This window comes from Gopherus evgoodei, chromosome 3, assembly GCF_007399415.2.
Source record: "Gopherus evgoodei ecotype Sinaloan lineage chromosome 3, rGopEvg1_v1.p, whole genome shotgun sequence".
Taxonomy (NCBI): domain Eukaryota; kingdom Metazoa; phylum Chordata; order Testudines; family Testudinidae; genus Gopherus; species Gopherus evgoodei.
Genome location: NC_044324.1, coordinates 99,611,508 through 99,633,372, shown reverse-complemented (window position 1 = coordinate 99,633,372; position 21,865 = coordinate 99,611,508). Strand labels below are relative to the sequence as shown.

The 21,865-nt window shown below is 36.6% G+C and overlaps 1 protein-coding gene across 1 annotated transcript in view; it reads right to left on the bottom strand.

The window, feature by feature from the left end:
- Positions 1-21,865, bottom strand: part of KPNA5 (karyopherin subunit alpha 5) — a 31,952-nt gene that overhangs the window by 4,876 nt on the left and 5,211 nt on the right. Inside the window, exons 3-13 of the mRNA XM_030556172.1 lie at positions 20,742-20,843; positions 20,559-20,658; positions 17,557-17,651; positions 15,981-16,112; positions 14,851-14,939; positions 12,887-12,986; positions 11,024-11,187; positions 9,466-9,544; positions 6,624-6,749; positions 4,520-4,647; positions 629-807 (exon numbers count right to left, since the gene is read on the bottom strand). Of these exons, the coding sequence (XP_030412032.1) occupies positions 629-807; positions 4,520-4,647; positions 6,624-6,749; positions 9,466-9,544; positions 11,024-11,187; positions 12,887-12,986; positions 14,851-14,939; positions 15,981-16,112; positions 17,557-17,651; positions 20,559-20,658; positions 20,742-20,843 (1,294 nt within the window). The remainder of the gene's footprint in view (positions 1-628; positions 808-4,519; positions 4,648-6,623; positions 6,750-9,465; positions 9,545-11,023; positions 11,188-12,886; positions 12,987-14,850; positions 14,940-15,980; positions 16,113-17,556; positions 17,652-20,558; positions 20,659-20,741; positions 20,844-21,865) is intronic.

Below are 21,865 nucleotides of genomic sequence, written 5' to 3'. Positions count from 1 at the left end.
GAAGTTATTCTGCTTCCATATTAGGTTGTCAAGAGGATTCCGTAAACCTGCTTCATCTTAAAAGTCCAATTCCCAACCTACCATCCAGGTTCAATGAAATCAGAGACTTTGCTTTACAGAAAAATGAGTAATGGAATATCTAATCAGGTATTCCCCAGTCACTGAAGACAAAAGAATTATTAGCCACCTCTGAAGCACAGAGAAGCCTGCATAGATTTTGTAGTAGAGCAGCTGCAAAGACCAATTTTGGCTAGCCAGGTCCTTATGGAAGAGATTAATTTTCGTAACAATATTAATTCTATTTTTACCACTAACTTTGTGCAACCAAAAGTAATCTGCCTAAATTTCATAGATACGATCTGATTTTACTTGTGAGTTTCTGGCTTACTAACGTTTGGGACTTGAAGAACTCTTCTTTGTTCTGTTCTGCCTTAAATTAGGTATTTGCTGAATTTTAACTCCAGCATATTGATTTAGTTTTGTCTGAAATATGGCTAGAAACTGGTATGGCAAATAGTAGGTCCAAGTAACTTGTAACTATATTAACAAAGTGTTTTACATTATTATCCCTTTTCAGTTACAAATAAGGCAACTGTAAGCGCACACTTCATAAGAAATAATTGCTTACCATATGCTTCCTCTATAAGGGCACAGTAAGGATTGATGCCCATTCCATTTTGTTTGGATTCTTGCTCTCCAAGACGCAGAATATTTTCAAGTCCATTCAAAGCCACCTGCACTATTTTGGAATCCATCACAGTCAGGAGGTCACAAAGAGGCTTGGTACAACCTAATGCTACCAAATACCTTCGTAATGATGGAGGAAAAAGAGGGGAAAAAAGAAGGACTGATAATCAAGTACAACTTTGACACCATTCCTCTATGGTATTGAATTCTGCTAAAAACAGTAACTGACCTGCTGAAATAAGAGCATTTCTATAACCTATGAAGGGAACTTTGCTCTGAAATACAGTCAAACCTTGGTTTACCCTAATGAGACAGGAATACAACAGTTACTTATAACTGATGTTTGAAAATGTTTACATAATCCAATCTCTTTTATACATGATTCTACCTTGTTCTAAAAACATGCATTTCAGATACTTCTGATTATATAAGAATGTTTCTCCCATATGTAACAGTCTGATGCAACATCCTCTTTTCTCGAATCAAGAGTAGTATGTAATGGCCAAAGCTCTAGGCAAGTCTCTTCAAAGAGACAAGAATGTTTCTTTCAATTCAGTATCAACCCATTAAAATATGAACAGAATGCATTTAAATAATTTTGCAGGGTTGGGAGTTCAATCCTTGAGGGGGCCATTTAGGATCTAGGGCAAAAATCTGTCTGGGGATTGGCCCTGCTTTGAGCAGGGGGTTGGACTAGATAACCTCCTCAAGTCCCTCCAACTCTGATAGTCTATGATTCTAATTCTGAACATTAGCTACCAAAAAGGGAAGGATGTTGTAACTACAGCAAAGGACTGGGATTCAGAGGATCTGGTTTCTATTCCCAAATCTGCCACAAACTTCCTGTGTGACCTTGGGAAGTCACCACCTTTGTGCTTCAGTTCCTACTGTATCAGCAGGACTAAGACAGTAATGCTTACCTACATCACAAGGTTGTTTGAAGTTTAGTTAATTATGTTCATAAAGCACTCTGAAATCCTCAAGGTGCCATTATTTAAGTGCAGAGTACTTAAGAGGTAAGCTCTGTGTGACAGAGACCATACCTTTTTCTGCATTTTGTAATGTGTAGAGTATTTATAGCACCAAACAAATATTTAACTTACAATCAAAGTTTCAGGAGGACTCCACATCAAGTTTTATTTAAAATAAAGGGTATAATATTTTTAAATGTTAAGTTGTGAGAACAATTTTTAAAAAAATACCTTAGTTTTATGGCATTCTGATTAGAATATTTAGTGGCTATAATGGTGCAAAATGGTTTAACTGTTTCCAGGAAATATACAAGTACTTATCACACTTTTGGTTTCACAAAAATAAGTCTATTTGTGTGGCACGTGCCATTTTTGCTTTAAAAGGACTGTTTACAACACAACTATAGAATTAGTTACCAGGGTAGTCACATATTATCAATAAATCCTTTAAACTAACAAATAATCCAACTATAGGTATTCAGATAAACCAGAAAAAAGTTTGGTTCTGTTCTATCACTAAAGAGATCAAAGCTATTTTTCCAAGTCAGACCATCATAACAACACAGATAGTTATCTGTGGGAATACCCTAGTAGTCAGAGGCTTGGTTTGACATGAGTAATTAAAAATGGGTGGGGCCTCATTTCTTGGGAGACAACACTGGGGAGGTAAATGGATCAGCAGGCTCGCAACAGATAGATAAATAAATAGGTCAGTAAGCTAAAAACACAGAATGTCTGTAACTTGCTAATATAAAGGGGGGGGGGGCAGGGGGAACACCCAGGGAACCATTTACAATGGACAAGGTAAGCCTGGAAGGTAAGCGGAAGTAAAGAATGTGTCACATGTGGACAGAGCATGATGCACAGAGATTGGTTATTTTTTAAGAACCAAATCAATCCCAAAAGGTATGCAATTTATAGTAAATGCAATGTAATGTGTAACAGTATATAAAGGAAGAGCTTTCTACGCAACTTTGGACGCATGATACGCTCCTCACCCACCCCCTATGTTTAAGTCGCATCAACTCAGCATAACTGAGCATTTCCCTTATGCCAAGTAAAGATACCCAAGTGACAAAAAACTGGAGTCAAATTGAGTTCTGGGAAAGCTGAGTGGAAAGAAGTCTCAAAGAGAATTAAAGTAATACAGTAATTAAAGTAGTCTGAACAGATTCAAAATAATTAAGCTACATTTTGCAGCTGTAGTCAGGCGTTTATTTAAAAACAATATTCTTAAATTTTATGTAACATGACTGCCTGAACTTGGAGTCAAGAATATATTTTTTTAAATTTCTCCCAATAAAAAGGCATGACCCAGTTTCATGTGGCTGCAATACACACTTGCTGTTCATCAACTGCTCAAATTTTGCTTTGAAATTATGACATTAGCAGAACTCTTTGTGGGGGATTAACAACTTCAGTGTTCAGAGCTTTCACAAGGCTGAATTTCACTGAGTGAAATTACAGTATTTCAGTTGTGCTGCTAATTCAGTTGCATACTGTGACAATCAGGGTCCAGACACATTAAGGGAAGAATGGTGGTTGGGGGATTGAATCCCAAAGAATCAGTTGATTCAACTGCTTATTATGTACAAAGTTTGTGCTACAAAAGTATACTGTGTGAGGTATTTGATGAAAGCTTGTAACGTTCTGAACTTTACAGTCATTACGAATTATGTATACAGACTGTTTTTTTGTATTTGTGTATAAATAAAAACAAACAATGTTAATAATTTATGCTGCAGCATTCAGCTCCACTTCACAGAGGGGCAGTTGGCAGTCAAGCAGGTAGAAGCTACCTCCACAACCAGAGGAGACTGGGTCCAAGCACCTAGCATTATACAACCCAAGACAGACAAATGATTTAATGGGAAGACAATGAGACATCCCAGCTAGAATTTCCCCAATCTGCATAATCTTCAAACTCATAACAAACCCACCCCCCCAAACAAAAACCAAATACAAACAAATAAAAACCCCTCCCACACTTTCTAAAAAAAGGGGTTTGAAGAGTATCCAGAAATTGAGGGACAGTCATTTGACAGGTGCTGTCCATGAAATGCTCGATTAAGACTAGATGGTACACTGGAAATTTGCTACTCTAAACCCTGAGGTTGTATCTTTGTTTATTTTCTGTGTAACTTGTATATGTTTGCTATTTCTTACTATTTTATCCTTGAAACTGTGTTTTTTTTCCCCCCTCTCTATTAGGTAAATCTTTCTTTTACTTTCACCCCAAACAGGTGTCCGGTTTGTAAACTATGTTGAGTGTGTGAACTAAAGTAAGATGTGTCTGGGGGATTGGTGTCACTGACAAAACAGTGAAGAAAAGTCCAAATGTCTGGTAGCAAAGAACTCTGAGGACAGATTTGAGATTGGAAGGGATGTTAGGATCACCCTGCAAGGAATAACTAGGTGTTGGAATCCAGGGTGACATCTTGTGCTTGTGGGCAGGCTACTGGTGTCAGGGGTCTGAACCAAAGTTGCTCAGCATAAAGATACTCCAGGTTACAGGGCAGGAGGTGACAGAGCCGAGTACTAGTCTGGGTGATCCCCAAAACTTCACACATACTTTATACAACCCATTTTCTTTTAAAAAAAAAATCACTGTATAAAGACAACAACTAGTTCCAAGAAGACAGCTTTGTTTTTAGGAATTTATTGTGAATTTTGCTAGAATCCAATTATGGGACTAAGAATTTTCTCTTTAAGAAAACAATATTTGAGGTCAAAGAGAAAGGTAAGTGGCAAAATCATCATAGAATTCTTAATTGTGTCTCAATTCACTGGGTTATTTTCAGATGAACATTACGTGAATTTCACATATTAATACTCCTCTGAATCAACTTCTAATTCATTACCTTATCTGTTCAGGAGTACCTCCTGATGTTGCATTAGTGATGGCCCATGCTGCTTCTTTTCTGGTGCGAAATTCAGCTTTCTGAAGAATGCCAATCAATATTGGAAAAATATTTGCATCTATAACAGTCTAAAACAAGAAACAGTGACATTACACAACAGGCTTTCAATGGTAGCAAAAACAACCAAGTTAATATAAATGCGAGAAAGAACATTAAAGATGTTTCCAGAACAGAGAATACCACCACATGATAGAATCTGTCAGCTAATTCTTGTTTATTTTGAAATTAGTTGTTAAAGATATTCATTCTTTAAGAGTGCACCAATCAGCAATTGTCTATTAACATGTGAAGATTCCAGTGCACACTAGTTTATATTCAGGTAGGTCCTGGAGTATCTTTCTGAAGAATATCCGACTTATAGATTTGCCTCAATATGAGAATCTCAAAAGTATAGTACAAAGAATAGTTCCTTTTGAATAAGGATATTTAGATTGGGTCAACATATTTAAGACCCTGATAGAGTCCTGACAAAGTTGCTGAAAATCTAGGATTTCGATTTGAAGTTAAAAAACTTTGATTAAAATAATTTAGCCTCAGCCAGACCAGCCAGCCGGGAGAACTTTTGTGACAAAAAGCCACACTTCTACAAATGTATTTAAAAAACAAAAAAAAACTTAGAATATGAACAACTACACTCAGTCCCCACATTAGGGCCACAACTAATTACAGAAAGCCATTGAAGCAATGTTGGCTGCAAGTTGTAAATGAAAATTTGACAATTTAAAATGGTGTATTGTCATAATAATATCTGAACACTTAGGCTAGATGTCTGTGAGATTAAAAATTTGCAAATACATACTACGCTGATTATCATTGTGCAAAACAAGAAAAACAAGTCTTTCACAGGTTTGCTAGTTAGTAAAGATGTATCTTTACACTGCATATTATTCACCAATTTGTTTTTTGAAGTTCCACTAAAATTGCAATATCTCAATCTGGAACTACAAGGCTTTTTCATGGCGATAACTAGGGCTGCTTGGGAAATGGTATTTTTTTCCTGTGGGAAATTTTGAGATTTTGAAATTAAATTTCCATATCAAATCAAAACAGGAAGTAAAAATATTGAAAAACTTCACAAAACAACAAAACCCCAGAAATTTCAATATCAAGAAGTTTTAAATTAAAAATGTTCTTTTGAATCTACAAGTCTACTTGAAACAACAAAACTGTTTGATTGTGCCAAAACGAAAAATAAAATATCAAAACAGACATCTTTCCACAGAAAATTTTGATATAAATTATGTGAAATTTAAGTCTTTCACTGAAGTGAATTATCTACATGCTATAATGCACCATCTGCCACATCAAGCTCCTTTAACATGTATTCAGTTGACAGAATTCATGAATTATGTTAGAGATTAACACAGTTAACTTGGGAAAAACAGCAACTGTCATATTAATACTGTTGAAAAAATATTTTATAAGCTTCCCTTGCATCTCTCATGTTTGTCAAATTTAATCATGTCCTTTTAACATAGAAATAGCATTTAAACTCAATTTGCTTTTCAATAACTGGGAAAAACAGATCCAGTACATAATTCTGAATGTTGCATATAAAAATCCTGTACATCCCCAGAAGATTTCCCTACTCCAAAGCCATTCTGTAACACACACTTTGTGTATTTTTTGCAAAGCTCCATAAACATTTTTAAGCATCAGTCATTTAAAACTTTGTAAGGAAGCACTTGCAAGTAAAAATTCTTTGCAAACAATAATACTTAGAACTCAACATCTTTTAAATCTTCAGTTCACTTTATAATCATTAATTATCAGTCCCTTTTAAAAAGTCAAAATAGGAATCAGTATCTTTAGCACAAAAACAATGCAGATATTTACATGGTTTTATTTTTATGTAATTAGTTGTAAACTTAGATTAGAATGTCTAATAAGCGCCACAAAGGCTGGGAAAAACAAATATAAAACTGCAACTAAAACTAAAATCAAAATGGAAGGGTAAAATATGTTAACTATATTTTTCCTTCCAAGAGAAAAGCACTAAGTGCTAGTTCAGAAGAAGATGGTTATATTACTAACATTTCATTACCTGAATCTGACCTCTGTTCCCTGCAGTAATATTAGAAACAGTCCAGCATGCTTCTTTTCGAATGGATTCCTTAGGACTACTCAGCAAATGAAGGAGACAGGGTAATGCAGAGCAATTTAGAATTACCTAAAATAATTTAAAAGTTGAAAATTTCTGCCTATACAACATAAAAAGGTACAGTTCACAGTTTACAGGTGAATTAAAAAAAGACAGGCTTTATAAGAATAGTTTAATACTTTATGGCACCTTATCAGATACTGTATTCTAAAATGAAGGTGTTTAATGACAGCATAGTGCCACAGAAACAGATAATTTGGTGATTTGGGGAGAGGTGCAGCTGATTAGGCCAAAATAGGAAAGCTGTTATGGAGAGGCGGGGAAACAGGAGCAGCTGAAAGACTAGTATACAAATTATTAAATAACTTAGGTGGGCAACTGTATGCCTACGTTACACTAAAGTTACTGAAGCTAAAGTTACTGAAGCTAGATCCAAAAACCAAATAAATGCACATGCCAATGACAAATTTTTTTTTAAAGAAAGGAAGAAATAATGGAGGTACCATTCCCCCCCCCCCGCCCAACACACACATAATAATGCTCAATGCACAAATAATTAACTGTTACGGGCCATATTCTGCACTCAGTTATGCAAATAAAACTCCTACAGAACCATTCTCCTCAATTTCTGTGGCCCTATCCTGATTCTCCTTCTGCTGCCAATTACTGCTTCAGTCTCTTTTAGCAGTTTATCTTTCTCTCCATCCTTGTGTGTGCATTTCCCTCTGCTTGGTCTTGTCTTTTACTTATCTTTGGGAAGGAATGTACTCCACAGATTCGATATCTATATGATGGCAACTCAAAAATCACTCGACATCTGACCGATGCAGTACCATCAATTCAATTTAGACACAGTTTCTTGTTTTTCCTCCTAAGCCCCCTATTTCTTCCTCCTTTCACTATTTTTGACAATCTCTCAGGCCTTTACCTTAAGTCATTTGACTCCTCCCCTTTCTTTTGACACACCCACGCTGTCACAAAATCCTGACACTTTCTATACATTTTAGAAAGCATCAGCCTTCCTTTCTATTTCACATGCTTACAGTTTTGTCCAGGGCATACACATCTCCAGTCTTGATTACAGTAATCTCCTCCTCTCTAGCATCCCTGAAACCTATACTGTTCCCCTTTTGAGAGTCCAAAACTGCAGCGATTAAAATTTTATTTCTAGCCAGCCTGTTTACTGAACAACTCCTGTGTCAAATCTCTCCACCTGCTCTTTCTTGTCCTCAGTATCAAATTTAAGTACTTTGTACCACCGCTGGATGCCTGCACAATTATATTACCGCTCTCTTTTTCGTGCCTTCTTCCATGCTATCTTTATACACGCAATGCTCTCTTAATCCATAGTGCATTACAGGACCTTGCCATTCCATTTAAATCCTTCCTAAAAGTTTACTTCTGTAAGGCCCAATAAAATCACATAACTATTTAAATCAACCCCCTCTTCTGTAAGTCTTTTAGATAGTGAGCTATTTAAAGCAGAGAATGACTTTATCTGCGCAGCCTCAAATTCAATGTCATCACTTGACTAATCTTTAGGAAACCTTGCAGAAGCGGGACCACAGGTTCATGGACAAATAATTAGTGTACCACCTAAATGCAACAGATAAATACAAGAATGGAGTACAGTTTCCACACAGCCATTCCATAAGTGTTGAGTCATCATTTATTCACTCTAATTTAACGTTTCGTGTGCCAGTAATACATTTTAACATTTTTATAAGATCTCTTTCTATAACTCTATAATATAACACTAAACTATTGTTGTATGTAAAGTAAATAAGGTTCTTAAACATGTTTAAGAAGCTTCATTTAAAATTAAATTAAAATGCAGAGCCTGCCCCAGGCCGGTGGCCAGGACCCAGGCAGTGTGAGTGCCACTGAAAATCAGCTCGCGTGCCACCTTCGGCACCTGTGCCAGATGTTGCCTACTCCTGGTCTACTGCTTGTGATTTATAAGGTTCATACTGAAGTAGAAGCCATAATTACAGTTCACTTTGATACTTCTGTATGAAGTTTTTATGGAGAAAAAGAGGAAGTTTTGAATCAGTTTGCATGTGTCTAAGAAAGCAACTACAACGGCTACTAAAGATACTTTGTCCAAGTCCATTATTATATAGATGACTTCTATTAATAATTACTGAAAACGTGTTATGTTAATACCTGGGAAGAACAAATAAGAGTAACATTTAAAAATGAAACAGTATTTTACCCATAGAACTGGAATGACTAAATTAACTTTATCCTCACAGCAATTATGTGTAAAAGTCCTTGGCCAAAATTATTAATATCTTGTCAGACTGGTAATACAGAATGTCTCTACATTCTTATATGGCCCCTTTCACTACAGTATCTGAACACCCATTGCTAGACAAATGCATGGCAGCCCAGAGGATTTACGGGGCCTGGGGTCCTCGGCGGTGGGGGCCCCCATTTCGGCAGTAATTCAGCAGCGGGAGATCCTTCTGCTCCGGGCCCTGCCGCCGAAGTGCCCCGAAGACTCAAGATGGAAGAAGCTCCGGGGGCCCGGGCCCCGTAAGAGTTTTCCGGGGACCCCAGAGCGAGTGAAGGACTCCGCTCCAGCGGCCCCAAAAAACTCTCATGGGGGCCCCTGCGGGGCCCGGGGCAAATTGCCCCCCACTTTGGGCAGCCCTGGACAAAATGTGAATGCAACTAATAGCCTTAATCAGTTTTCTGAATAGCACAATTCATTCCTACACCAAAAATATTCTATATTCTTTTCCAAATTAGCTATATTTCTCAAGTTAGAAGTTGCTCTTACCTGTGTTTGAATATCATCACCAGTCACAATATTTCCAACTGCTCTTAATGCAGGAGACACCACCTTGTAATCATTGTGCCTAGAGACAGTAGAAATGTTACACTGCTTTATACAGTAACTACAGTTGGAGGGTTTAGGCTTCGGATAGGATTAAAGGTATGGCCATGGCAACAGAAAGCCATCTCTTGCAATCTTCCACTGTTTGGCCAAATTCTCCTCCATAGCTGTTACAACCAATTGATTATTTTAAAAGGAAGGATTTCCCTTTGGAAGTTGCAACAGTGATAGTCTGTCACAGAGAAAGCTATGTCTACAAATCAAGGACATGAATGACTTCACCCTGCCTGAATTTCACAGAATAACTAGGCCTCTGGGAATGACATCATCCAGTGAGCAAAATTCCTGAAGTAGCCATCTAGCCTAAACAGAGAGGCAGTGAAAATGAAGATCGTCCCCTTCCTCCAACTAGTGTTTTGGGAGGCAGACGCCCTTCTGTTCTCACAGTAGCATGGAGACACCCCCGCTCCTCCTGCAACTACCAATTAGGACAAGAGTCTACTGAACTGTCCTTCATCAATCATGAAAGAAAAAAAAAAAACGTCTAACACGCTCTCCCTAAAAGTATCCTAGCCATCTATTCATAGGGAGTAGTGCTGACTGAGCAGCTAAAGGATTCGTACTCTGCTATTCTGCAGTCTCAAAGTGTAGAGTTTTTTTGTTTTTTTCTCTCTTGGAAGACTATGAACTGTCCACCTAGTAAACTGGGAAAACGTGAAAATAGCACAAGTCTATTCTGGGATTTATGCACCCATTAACTGTTTATCTTTCTGCTAGTGAACCCGTTAAAGTTTAATATTACCAGCAAGAAAACAAATACAAAACTCAAAACCTGAAGTTTTCAAGACAGTTCATGTCTCAAGCACAATCCCTTGCTTTCCAGGTTGCCAGTGCTGCAGAGGAAGCATCTTTCACTAGCAACCTAGGAAAAATTCAAGGAGCTGACCAAGCCAGAAGTGTCACTGAAAGGCTTAGATTAAAGCTATGTCCAGTCCTTCTCAGCCAAAGAGATAGGCATTTTACATGGGCCATAAGAGAGGACAGAAAAAAAAATGGAGTAACCCTAGAATAGTGGCTCTCAATCTTTCCTGACTAATGTACCCCTTTCAAGAGTCTGATTTGTCTTGCATACCCCAAGTTTCACCTCCTTTAAACAATAAAAAATTTACTCTCTCATGTTTATTATAATTATAAAATAAATCAATTGGAATATAAATATTATACTTATATTTCAATTTTTATTATATATAGAGAGCAGTATAAACAATTCAGTGTCTGTATGAAATTTTAGTTTGTAATGACTTAATCAGTGCTTTTTATGTAGCCTGTTGTAAAACTAGGTAAATACAATATCTAGATGAGTTGATGTACACCCTGGAAGATCTGTGCATTCCCAACTGAGAACTACTGCTCTGGAGGACAGCCCATCAATATTGTAAGCCCACAGTTTGAGCTCATGTTGGCAACATCCTAAAATAGAGATTTGACTAAAGCCACTTACATAAGAAGTTCCACCAATCTTCGACAGACTCCAGAATCAATAACTGCTTGAATTTTATCATTGGGTCCATCTGAAAGGTAAGAGAGGGCCCAACATGCATCTGCTAATACATCTGGGTCACTGCTAAATAACAGTCTTGATAAAACATTTAAGCAAGGAGCAACCTAGGTTAAAAAAAAAAAAGTATACATGATTAGATGTTTCCTCTATTTTTTGTTTTAAAATTTGTTTTCCCTATGCTAACAGAAAAATGTGAATTAAATTACATGCACTGTATGGTGAGTAGAGTAGGCTTACTATCTCAGAATAGATTGTTCCATGGTCAGAGGCTAAGGATGATTGATAAACCCAAATCAGAACTCTGCAGGAATTACTTTTATCACAGTCTGCTACAAAGACAACCATGCAGTAACGTTAGTCTTTGCACGAAAAGGAAATGATTTATTGTGTGTTTCTGAATGTATTTATTAAGTAAGGCTTGCTTTTCAGCCTACCCACTTGAAGGAATTACATTATAATAATCACTTTACAAAAAGGGATCATATGTTTTTCAGCTGACTATATACTACTGAGTTTTACAGAACCAAGCCAGGAAAATTTCTTCTGATCTCAGTTCCTATTCACCTGCAGTCTCTCAGGGCAGAACTTGGAACCCACCTCCTCCTATCACCTCTCCATAGCAGTTTGTCTGAAGAAGCAGCCAGTTTTAGCCCCACCTCATCACTCAATTTTCCCTTCAGTGGTCAATGTTGGGAATACTGGGTTCTTTGCAGGGATTATGAGTCCTTTTCTCTTCAGCTGACAGTTGCTATAGACTTCTGCTTCCTCTATCTCCTTTTAATGCTGCTATTTGGACGGGCAAAGGAACTACTCAGAGTAGCAGTTGCCCAGAGAAGGGAATAAGTAAGCAGCCAAGAGCATTCTTGTTCTATGCTACCAGAAAGGGTTATTATTGAAGGCAGCATCTTATAAACTGGAATAGCAAGATGGAGAAACTACTCACCATTTTGTTAACATCCCCACACAAGAGTAAAATTGAAGTAGCAAATTATTAATCAATCAATCTCACATTCTATGAGAAAAGTTTTGCAGAAGGGAAAATTGAGACACACTGAGCAATTAATTTACCCAAGGTCACAAAAGCCAATGGCAGAACTGAGACTAAAATCCAAAAGTCCTGACTTCACTTCCCTCCCCTCTTCCAGAATACCCACTGATTTACTTTAATTAAATAAACTATTTAAAAGCTTTAGGCTAATGATACAAATATCTTCCTCACTGACAAACAAATACTTACATTACAAAGATGGATTGCTTTTTCAAAGTTAAGACATCACCACATTAATACTATTCTGCTGAAGAGCTACAGCAAAATACAAGAAACTTGTTTCCTAGCAAGATACTGTAGACCAAGTTGACGAAAAATTAAGGGACACTTTTCAACTACTTTTAATAGTTTATTCACTTGTTTATAGAAAGCATCATAAAAGATGATAGCTTATTTAGACACACTGGATTTGGTTTGGTTTTCAGATAGCGAACGAATCAATACTCTTCGCACTTGCATTAAGGTCAGCAGAAATGCTTTGCATATAATGTAACATCTACATTTTCTGTTGTCACACAAAATAGCGACTATTTATTGGTGAAGACTTAATTTAAAACAAGCTCAGAATGAGAAGAATAGATAATATGATCTACTGCAAACATGTCTTCTCATAACAAAAAATTCTTTAGCCCAGAGATTGACTGGGTTGACTACAAGAAGATTCTTCTCTGTATGAGAACACCATATTACAAGTGTAGTGCCCCTTCAAATTTTGTAAGTTCCTTAAAAGTGAAATATTTTGATACCTTACATACCTTACTAAAGTCTGGAGGTGGATTCTTGCCTCTACAGAGGTTTGAGAGGGCCCAGACTGCATTTCTAGTTGTTGTAAGTCTATTTGAATTTGTTAACAATCTGCCAAGGAAGAGAACAAATATCCCAATAAATTCATTACCAAGGAGTGGTATTTCCTTGTTTTCCTAGGATTCTTAATGCTGTCAGAAGTCTAGAAATAATTCTTATCTCCCTGCACTAGTTTAACTCCTTTCTTCTTGCAAACACTGATTTTTGCCTGCTTTGAAATATTCTCATGGCACAGACCAGTTTAATAGATTATGTGGTTCACAAGAGACACGTTCCCTTACACTATTGCAGGGGTAGACAACCTACGGCACGTGTGCCAAAAGCAGCACACGAGCTGACTTTCAGTGGCACTCACACTGCCCAGGTCCTGGCCACCGGTCCAGGGGGCTCTGCATTTTAATTTAATTTTAAATGAAGCTTCTTAAACATTTTAAAAGCCTTATTTACTTTACATACAATAGTTTAGTTATTATAGACATAGAAAGACACCTTCTAAAAAAACGTTAAAATGTATGACTGACACGCAAAACCTTAAATTAAATTAGAGTGAATAAATGAAGACTCAGCACACCACTTCTTAAAGGCTGTCGACCCCTGCACTATTGTATAGCACCTCTCCCCTCATTCACAATCACACAACACTGCGGTGGCAAGTACAGCAACTACTTACATGAAAAATAATAGGAAGGTAATTAATTGAGTTTCTTGTAATGCAATATAGCGGCTGCTACAAGGAGGAGCCAGGAAAAGCAGTTGGGAACCTCTCTTATTAATACAGGTATTTTCATTTAAGGAACACATTCAAGCTAAGCTATTTTTAAAAAGATTGCTACCAATGTTACTAGAATAATTTTTTAAATCTAAATTTACTTTTTAAGCATTTAAGTTTGAAAATGGTAAACAATGTTGCAATATTTGGGCTGCAAAAACGGAAGGAATGGACAGATACATTGTTCTGTGTTTGACATTTTCAAGTTGTTTGTAAAGTGCTGAGGTTATTTATTTTAACAAACCATTGGAGCTCCTCTACATTTGAAAGTTTATTTGGACTAAAGTAAGGTACAAATTTAAAGCAAAACAGCTATTCCTGAATAACTCTAACCCAGGAACCTCTTGGTGCCAACCGGCAGGGGGCATGAGGGTGCATAATTTTACAGGGATTCCTATGTTGCATATATTCATAGTAAGAACTTGCAGATGGCATACGAGGTCTCTACTGAGAGGCAGTAGCTCACCAGTCATCATAATCATGAGATTTATGTATGGATAATATTTAAGGAGTTATATGTAGAGCCCTACCAAATTCACAACCACGAAAAACACGTCACAGACCACAACATTTGATCGCCCCCCGCGAAATCTGGTCTTGTGTGCTTTTACCCCATACTACAGAGATTTCACAGAGGAGACCAGCATTTCTCAAACTGGGGGTCCTGATCCAAAAGGGAGTTGCAAGGGGTCGTAAGATTATTTTAGGGGGGTTGCAGTATTGCCACCCTTATTTCTGTGCTGCCTTCAGAGCTGGGTGGCCAGAGAGTGGCAGCTGTTGGCCAGGCGCCCAGTTCTGAAGGCAATGCTCCAACAGCAGCACCACAGAACTAAGAGTGGCAATACCATACCATGCCACTCATAAATCAATTACAAAATCCAAACAAATTAAGCCTAGATATTCCAAGTATTAGAATAGATATAGATTTTTTTATTTTTAGTGTTATTGGTTTAAGAGCTAGTAAAGCAAAAATGACAATCTACATTCAAATATTTCCTATAAAAAGTATAAAAGCCTATGTAAAGTTTTTTTTTAAATGCACACACACACACACACACACACACACACACACCTCAATAACTTGTAGTGTATGGTTCCTATAGTCTAGAACTGTGTTTTACTTACAATATTAGTTTAAATACTTACTCCAGGAGTGGTGGGAGTATTCCACTGTTTAAGACAAAATCTCTGCATTCTGCGTTGTCACCAGCAATATTACCAAGAGCCCACACTGCCTTTGGAAAACAAAGTAAGCTAATATAAAACACAATAAAAGTTTATCTAAAATACTTTTATAGTGTAGACTATACATTATGTATTCCTCTCATGACAAATTCCAATGATGGAGTCAAAAAGCTCATAATTATAATTACCTGAACATTCTAGAAAAGAAAATCCTCTCATTGTACAACTCTCTCAAATCAAACTTGTATACTTGATAAATTACACCCAAGAAAGGGCTTGCTAGCCTTTTAGACAAACTTTATAAAGGCCATATATTTGTACAAAAATCTCAAACACATTAATAATAATATCCATAATTAATGGTATTTTATAATATAAATATGCTTCAACCAAAAAAAGATAATTTCTCTGCAACAATAAAAATGTTGTATCTGCATCTGATCTGCGATCTCCAAAAATGGTCCATGGATATCAGCGAACTTGCAGGGCTCTATCTATATGCAATTAAGGATAAAGTTCCCTTTGGTTAAGCAACTCAATTGCACATAGCTATTTAAAATGGAGTCATTATATAGGATTTGTTAGATCAGGAACTATTATTGCTTATTTTTCAGTCACTCCAAAATGAGCTAGGCATCTTACAAACAAGTAAATGACAGTCCCTGCTCTGAAATGCCACACCCTAAATTCAGCAAGACACACTGGGGTGGAGAGAAGTTAAGAGGAAAGATAAGGAAACAAGATCATGCGGTAACTCAAGAAAGTATATGGATATCTTGGTCATGAAGTTATTTTATTTTCTCTGTTGCTATGCCTTAAGATCCTTGCAAACATCACATCAGAAAATAAGTTTTTTAGGAGGAAACAGAATGAGATAAAAGACAGAGGCTGGAAAAGAGGAAGCATTAGGGGCAGCACAGAAAGAAGGTAGACATTCGTGAGATGGAAAAAAGGAGCATACAGTGTGGAGCCTTATTTTTGTAGTCATAATAAACTAGTACACATTCTACTACTCAAAACTTTTTAAACCATACACAGAGGAAACAGAAAAAGGACAGTTATTTAGAAATTACAAAAACACAAATATGTACCTGCTCCTGTACATCTTCATGTTCTGAATTAAGCAACTTAATAAAAACTGGAACAGCTCCAGTCTCAATTACTACTTTGGTGTGTAGAAAAGTTCCAGATGCTATATTTGTCAAAGCCCAAGCTGCTTCAAACTGTTGAAGGAGAAAGACAAAACAGAAGTCATTAATGGGAAAGCAAACATATTAAAACAGAGTAGATTTTACATATTTGGAATTATCATCAGATTATTCAATTACATTTTTCTTTTTTGATAATAAAATAAATCTCTCCATTACTATGCTTTTATGAAGAAGAAAGTCACTGGCATTAACTAAATAATCTAGTACCTATTAAGCATCTTAGTAAAGGAAGTTGTTGGTTTGATTACATTATTAGGGCTTTTCGATACATGGCATTATTCCTGATTCACTGTTCCTAATTTAATTCCATGCGTGGACAGTCTTATTCTGGAATAAGACTGTCCATACATGGAGTTAAATTAGTAACAATTCCATGTGTAGACAAGCTCTTAGGTTTTGACAATACAAGAAAGTTGCACTGATTTAACTGAAGTCATTTTAAATCAATTTAGTTCAACAGATGCAAACCCCTAAATGGACACTAATTTCAGTTTAAACCAGGTTTAGCTTAAAATTAATTCTGGTGCTACTTTCTTGGTTAGACAAAGCCTTAGGCCTGGTCTATGCTACAGAGTTAGGTTGACATAAGGCATCTTATGTTTACCTGTGTGTCTCGGCTACAACATTTCTCCCACTGATTTAACTTGCCCACTACGCCGACCAAATAATTCCACCTCTGTGAGAGGCGTAGTGCTTAGGTCAACGCAGCATCGTCATACACACTGCATTGCTTACATTGCCTGTTGCTATCTTTGACAGCCTGAAGTCCCCACAATGCCCCACTTAAGTCAGTGTAAGAGCTCCAGGTGGGAACATGCACCACCAACAGAAGAGCATAGCGCAGACACGAAGAGATGATTTAATTACTGCAGTGGCTGTAGGTCGAACTATCTTAAATCAACTTAATTTTGTAGTGCAGACATGCCCTTAGTCTGGCTTTCCACGTGGCAAGTGTTGGGCGAAACTAGGTGTATTTCCATTGTTTGCTGAAAACTTCATAAAGATTTTCTGGAGGGACCAAACAGAAATTTTTTGATTTACCATTTTTACCTAATTTTCTTTTACAAGATTTGTGAATGAAGTTAATGGTCACAAAAACATTTTCAAACCAGACAGTGTTGACAGATGCTGTGTCAGCTTGCTTATACATCTATGTCAGTGTTTCTGATATTTCAGTTTGAGGGCTCTCTTGAACTAAATGCCATTCACACAGAAGGAGAATGTGATAAAATGAACATAGGGAGACTAGCATGGAAGTCTCTTGGAAGTCTCTTGAGGGCCAAGTCAGGATTTCTAGTAAGTGACAATAAGCTGGCATCTCATGCAACTGGAATACAAATCCCTGATGGCCACATATTACTAAATCCAATTCTAAAGCCATATTCTCCCCCGTTTGTTTTCTGGAGGTTTTTTCCCCATTCCCAATCCTAAGTCAATATCAGTAATATTCACTCACTTGGAGAGTGCAATTCTCATTCCTCTCTAGAAATTTCACAAACCTCTGCACAACTCCTTGTTTCTGTATCACTTCATCTATAGGTGGATTAGGCTCTAGGGGAAAAAAGGAGGTTATTTGCACTAATGAAAATGAAAGCCAATAGCTTAAATTACATCATAAAAATAAAACAGATTACTGAGCACAGTTCTCAGGAAATTCCTGCCATAATTGTAACCTCAAATAAAATTAGTTCCCTCATTTATTATCTTACGTCTTGTTTGTCCAGGGGAAAAAGCTTGAAATAGATAGTTTGAAGTAGATAAAATTAAAGTGCACAAAGACACTCTTAGTGAAGAATAAGGGCATCTACATGGGAAGTTAGTGCAGAAAAACTATTGTGCTTTAAATTTACAACCTAGCTGTTGGACATAATTTCCCAAGTTTATTAAGGTTTACTACTACTCAGTTTCCACACAAACATTCCTTTATTAGTCCCAAAGGCCACTTGGTGTGTGTTTAATCCAAAATATAAATATAAGCATATACACCCATATTCTATAACAAGCAACAATATAGTCCTAAGCATTAGCCAAACTACTTACAACAGGTTCAGGTTAGGGAGACACATTCCCATCATGGGATGACTCCAAAGTGGTAAGGAAAAACTCAAAGAACTGCTAGACAACCTTGCTTTATAAACACAAACAAGCAATGTCACTGCTGGTTACTGGATCTTAACTAAAGTCAGCTCAAGCAGTTTAGGACACACTGAATTCAAGCTCTCTCCCCTTATCTCACTTAGCTATACTTTTTCCTAGCTATTGAACTAAGCATTTCTAATTAATCATTTACCACACCTGGTGCCCAACTGACCCATGTTTTCTTTATTTCTATTGCTTAGCCCAAATCTTAAATAAGATAACACTTGTATTTTCAGGGTCACTAGAAGTTTAACAAGCAAATCACTCTTTCTGGTCACATGCTTCGGGCCTATCACTTACATCAAGATCCAAACTCAATTTAACTTAATCAGGTCAAATGTGAGACTATGCTCCTTCACTAGGTATTTTGCTTTCCTGTTGTTAGCTTCCCTGCTGACAAGCACTTAGATACAGCCCCACTAAACTACTGTAGTGTATTAAGTACCTTACTGTGTATAGCCTGTGGTACCATGTTAAGCCCCCTGCATGATGGCCTATAATCAGCTCATTGTAACACCGTTTACTTTGTGCCAATCTCTCAGGGCAATGTCTTCAAAATAATCAATCTGAGAAGTTCCTTCTAAGTGTTCATTACTTCCTTTTACTAGCTAATAGTAATTATCCAATAAATATTTCTGCTCGATAATAAATAGCTGTACAATCTACTATTCACAGCTATGTATTCAAAACTGAAGAGCCATAAACAGCTACCCGGTCTGAAGCTGCTGTTAGCATCCCAACTGCAATCCAGAGAGAAGTCTGCTTTTCAAGCAAACCATTGGTCAGCTAAAACTTATCCGACTCACCAATATCCAAAAAGTAAAAATCAAAGCAATGAAGATCCAGAATCACGAGGTTAAAGACAATAACTCAGAATCCAGTAAAAGTCAGACTACATATACAGCTTGTTAAAAATCACAGCCTGATGTGCTAATGTTATTCAACCACTTCTTTTTAGAATGTTTCCAAATGTCAGAGTCTGAAATTTTGTCTACAAGTTGTGCCCTGGGGGCTCTTCAGATATAAGTAACATAATTAATCATGCACCTTTGAAGGAAGGTTCACGGATTTACTTGAATAGTAGATTGTACAGCTATTTATTATCTAGCAGAAATAATTATTAGATAATTGCTTAAGGGAAACCATCAACTTAAAAACTACACTTATCTGAATTTTCTATGAACTTATCTATTATTACAGATAACCTCTAAAATTACAACATAACAGAGGTGGCGGTGGGGGGGGGAAATCTATTTTTCCCTTTGGAATAGCACATTCTCTACAGTCTGTTTCAGCCTCTGTGCCAGCCTACCTCCCGGCCTCAGAGGTAAGGAGGGGTATGACCCTGAAAAGTTTGTGGACCATTACCCTAAAGCACAACAATTCATATCCATCCCAAATTTAGTTTTTATTCTTATTTAATGCAACTCAATGTTTTCATAAATCAATATAGAAGTCTAGTTTTTTTCCTATCCTACTAAGCTCTTGGCTTCAATGATAATTTGTGAAAGTCACTGCCACAATGTAACTGCATTTTGTGTAAATATATTTCCTTTTATCGATTGCTATACCAATAAAGCAAGATATCCAAAAATCCAATTGCAACTTGTAGCTATATATTATAGTTTGTACTACAAAAAATAAGGTACTTTACAAAAATATGCTCAAGATTGAATACTTTAGTTTGGAAATCAAATACAAATAACGCAACAGGAGAATACCAAAATAGTAATGGTTAGATAGATAGATACTTTAAATAAGTAGGCATAAACATATTGAATATGGTTTCCTAATAATTTCAGTTCTCTAGGCTTCTTTAGGATGTATAATTATTTAAATATTATAACATCTGACTCACTTTTTCTAAAGATCTGATTATACAGAACAAGTCGATTGTGTATCATGTTCCATATAAAGGAACAAATCAGCATTAGAGACAGATGCCACTATGGTATCAGCCACAATCCCAGCTAGAATAAACTGGAAGTGTATTTTAACATTAGCAGCTGAATCAAAATTGTTCAAGGAATTCAAACATTGCAATGAGCACTGGTAAGTGTGCAATCACTGCCCTAGATCCCTTTAATCACAAAGTCCTTGCTTTTGTTGCTTCATCTGAAAGACTTAACATTACTATAATGAATCTTTTTGTGTTTAGCCATTATGTCCAAATGAATGTGACTACTCATCTGATTTAAACGTAGCTAGAAGCTCGTATTTTTTAAAGTTGCAAATTTAAGATGTATAAATTCAATGCGACTAATACTTGTTATATGAACATAAAACAAGCAGCATTAAATAAGTAAAACGCTGATTTACCTTTAGAAAGCAGTTTTCTAAATTTTTGTGTTGCTGTGAGCTGTTGATCAGGATCATCTGAGAAAATCATCTGCACCATATCAGCTGTAATAACTTCTTCCTGAAAAATGTAAAAATGGTATCTTGTTTGCAGTTTTAAGCACATTTGTAAAAATACTTTAAATGTATTTATGTATTACTTACTTCTGGAATAGGTACAGTAGAACTGACATCAGGATCCTGGATGGGGCTTTCCACCATAGACTCTTCGTTTCCCAGGAGAGAAACATTTCTGCGTTTAAATAACTAAAAGAAAAATGTGTCAAATTTTACATTGTTTTGTGTGTTTTTTTTTTAATTTATGGGATAGATATGCAAAGCATATAGAAGGATGAACTACTATAGATTTTTTTTATAAGTTTGAAGAAAATAAATTTCCAAAGCAGTCATCAAAACCTCTCACCAATTCTCAAACTTCACAGAAAGTAGTGGATCATATGAAACAGTAAGGCATATAGATTAGGATGAGTGATAGTATTGTCTCCATTTTCAAATAAACCTGAACTTTAACAATGACTGTATACTGTCTCCCTTCTTCTCCTCAATCACCCATGAAACTGGGGATCTTAAAATAAAGTTTTAGGAATTTAAAGGAAAAACCCAAACACCCCTGCAGTATCTGTAATCCAGAAAGAGCTAATGTGCTTCAGAGGCTTCAAAAAACCCAATTCCCTTTCCTTATAGTTTCCTATTTTATTCCTTGCAATTCGAAAGAGATTTTGAAATGGAGAGTATATAATGTGAACCGATTTCTCAATGGTTTTGTGTACTGAAAGATATTTTAAAGTCACCAAAACTGGTCTAATGGTGCTTATTGCACTAGTTTACAGTAGGCGTTCCTTGATCTTCTGAACCAAAAAAAGTTTGGTAAAAAATTCTGTGCCCTCTTTACATATGGTAATTACATATTACCTTTAGTCTAGCCCATGCTTTGCTGCACACTGGGCTACCCACATTTGCCATCCTTGCCTGTCAACTGCCTTTCTCTCCAAATCTTCCCACTTTATGCTGAGGTGCTAGATGTCATTCAGAACTGTTTGTTTCTATGTTATTCATGGTCTTCCTCTCTTTCTTCTTGTGTTTTCTGGCTTCCATTCAAGGGCGGTATTTGGTAAGTGTTTTTTCTCCATTCTCAGCATATGTCCCAGTCACTGATGTCTTCTTTTGTAGACTGTGACAGAGTGCCTTGTCCAATAATTTTTCTGACTTCTTCATTCATCTTCCTATCTCTATATGTTATTCTCAATAGTCTTCTCAGACATTTGTGA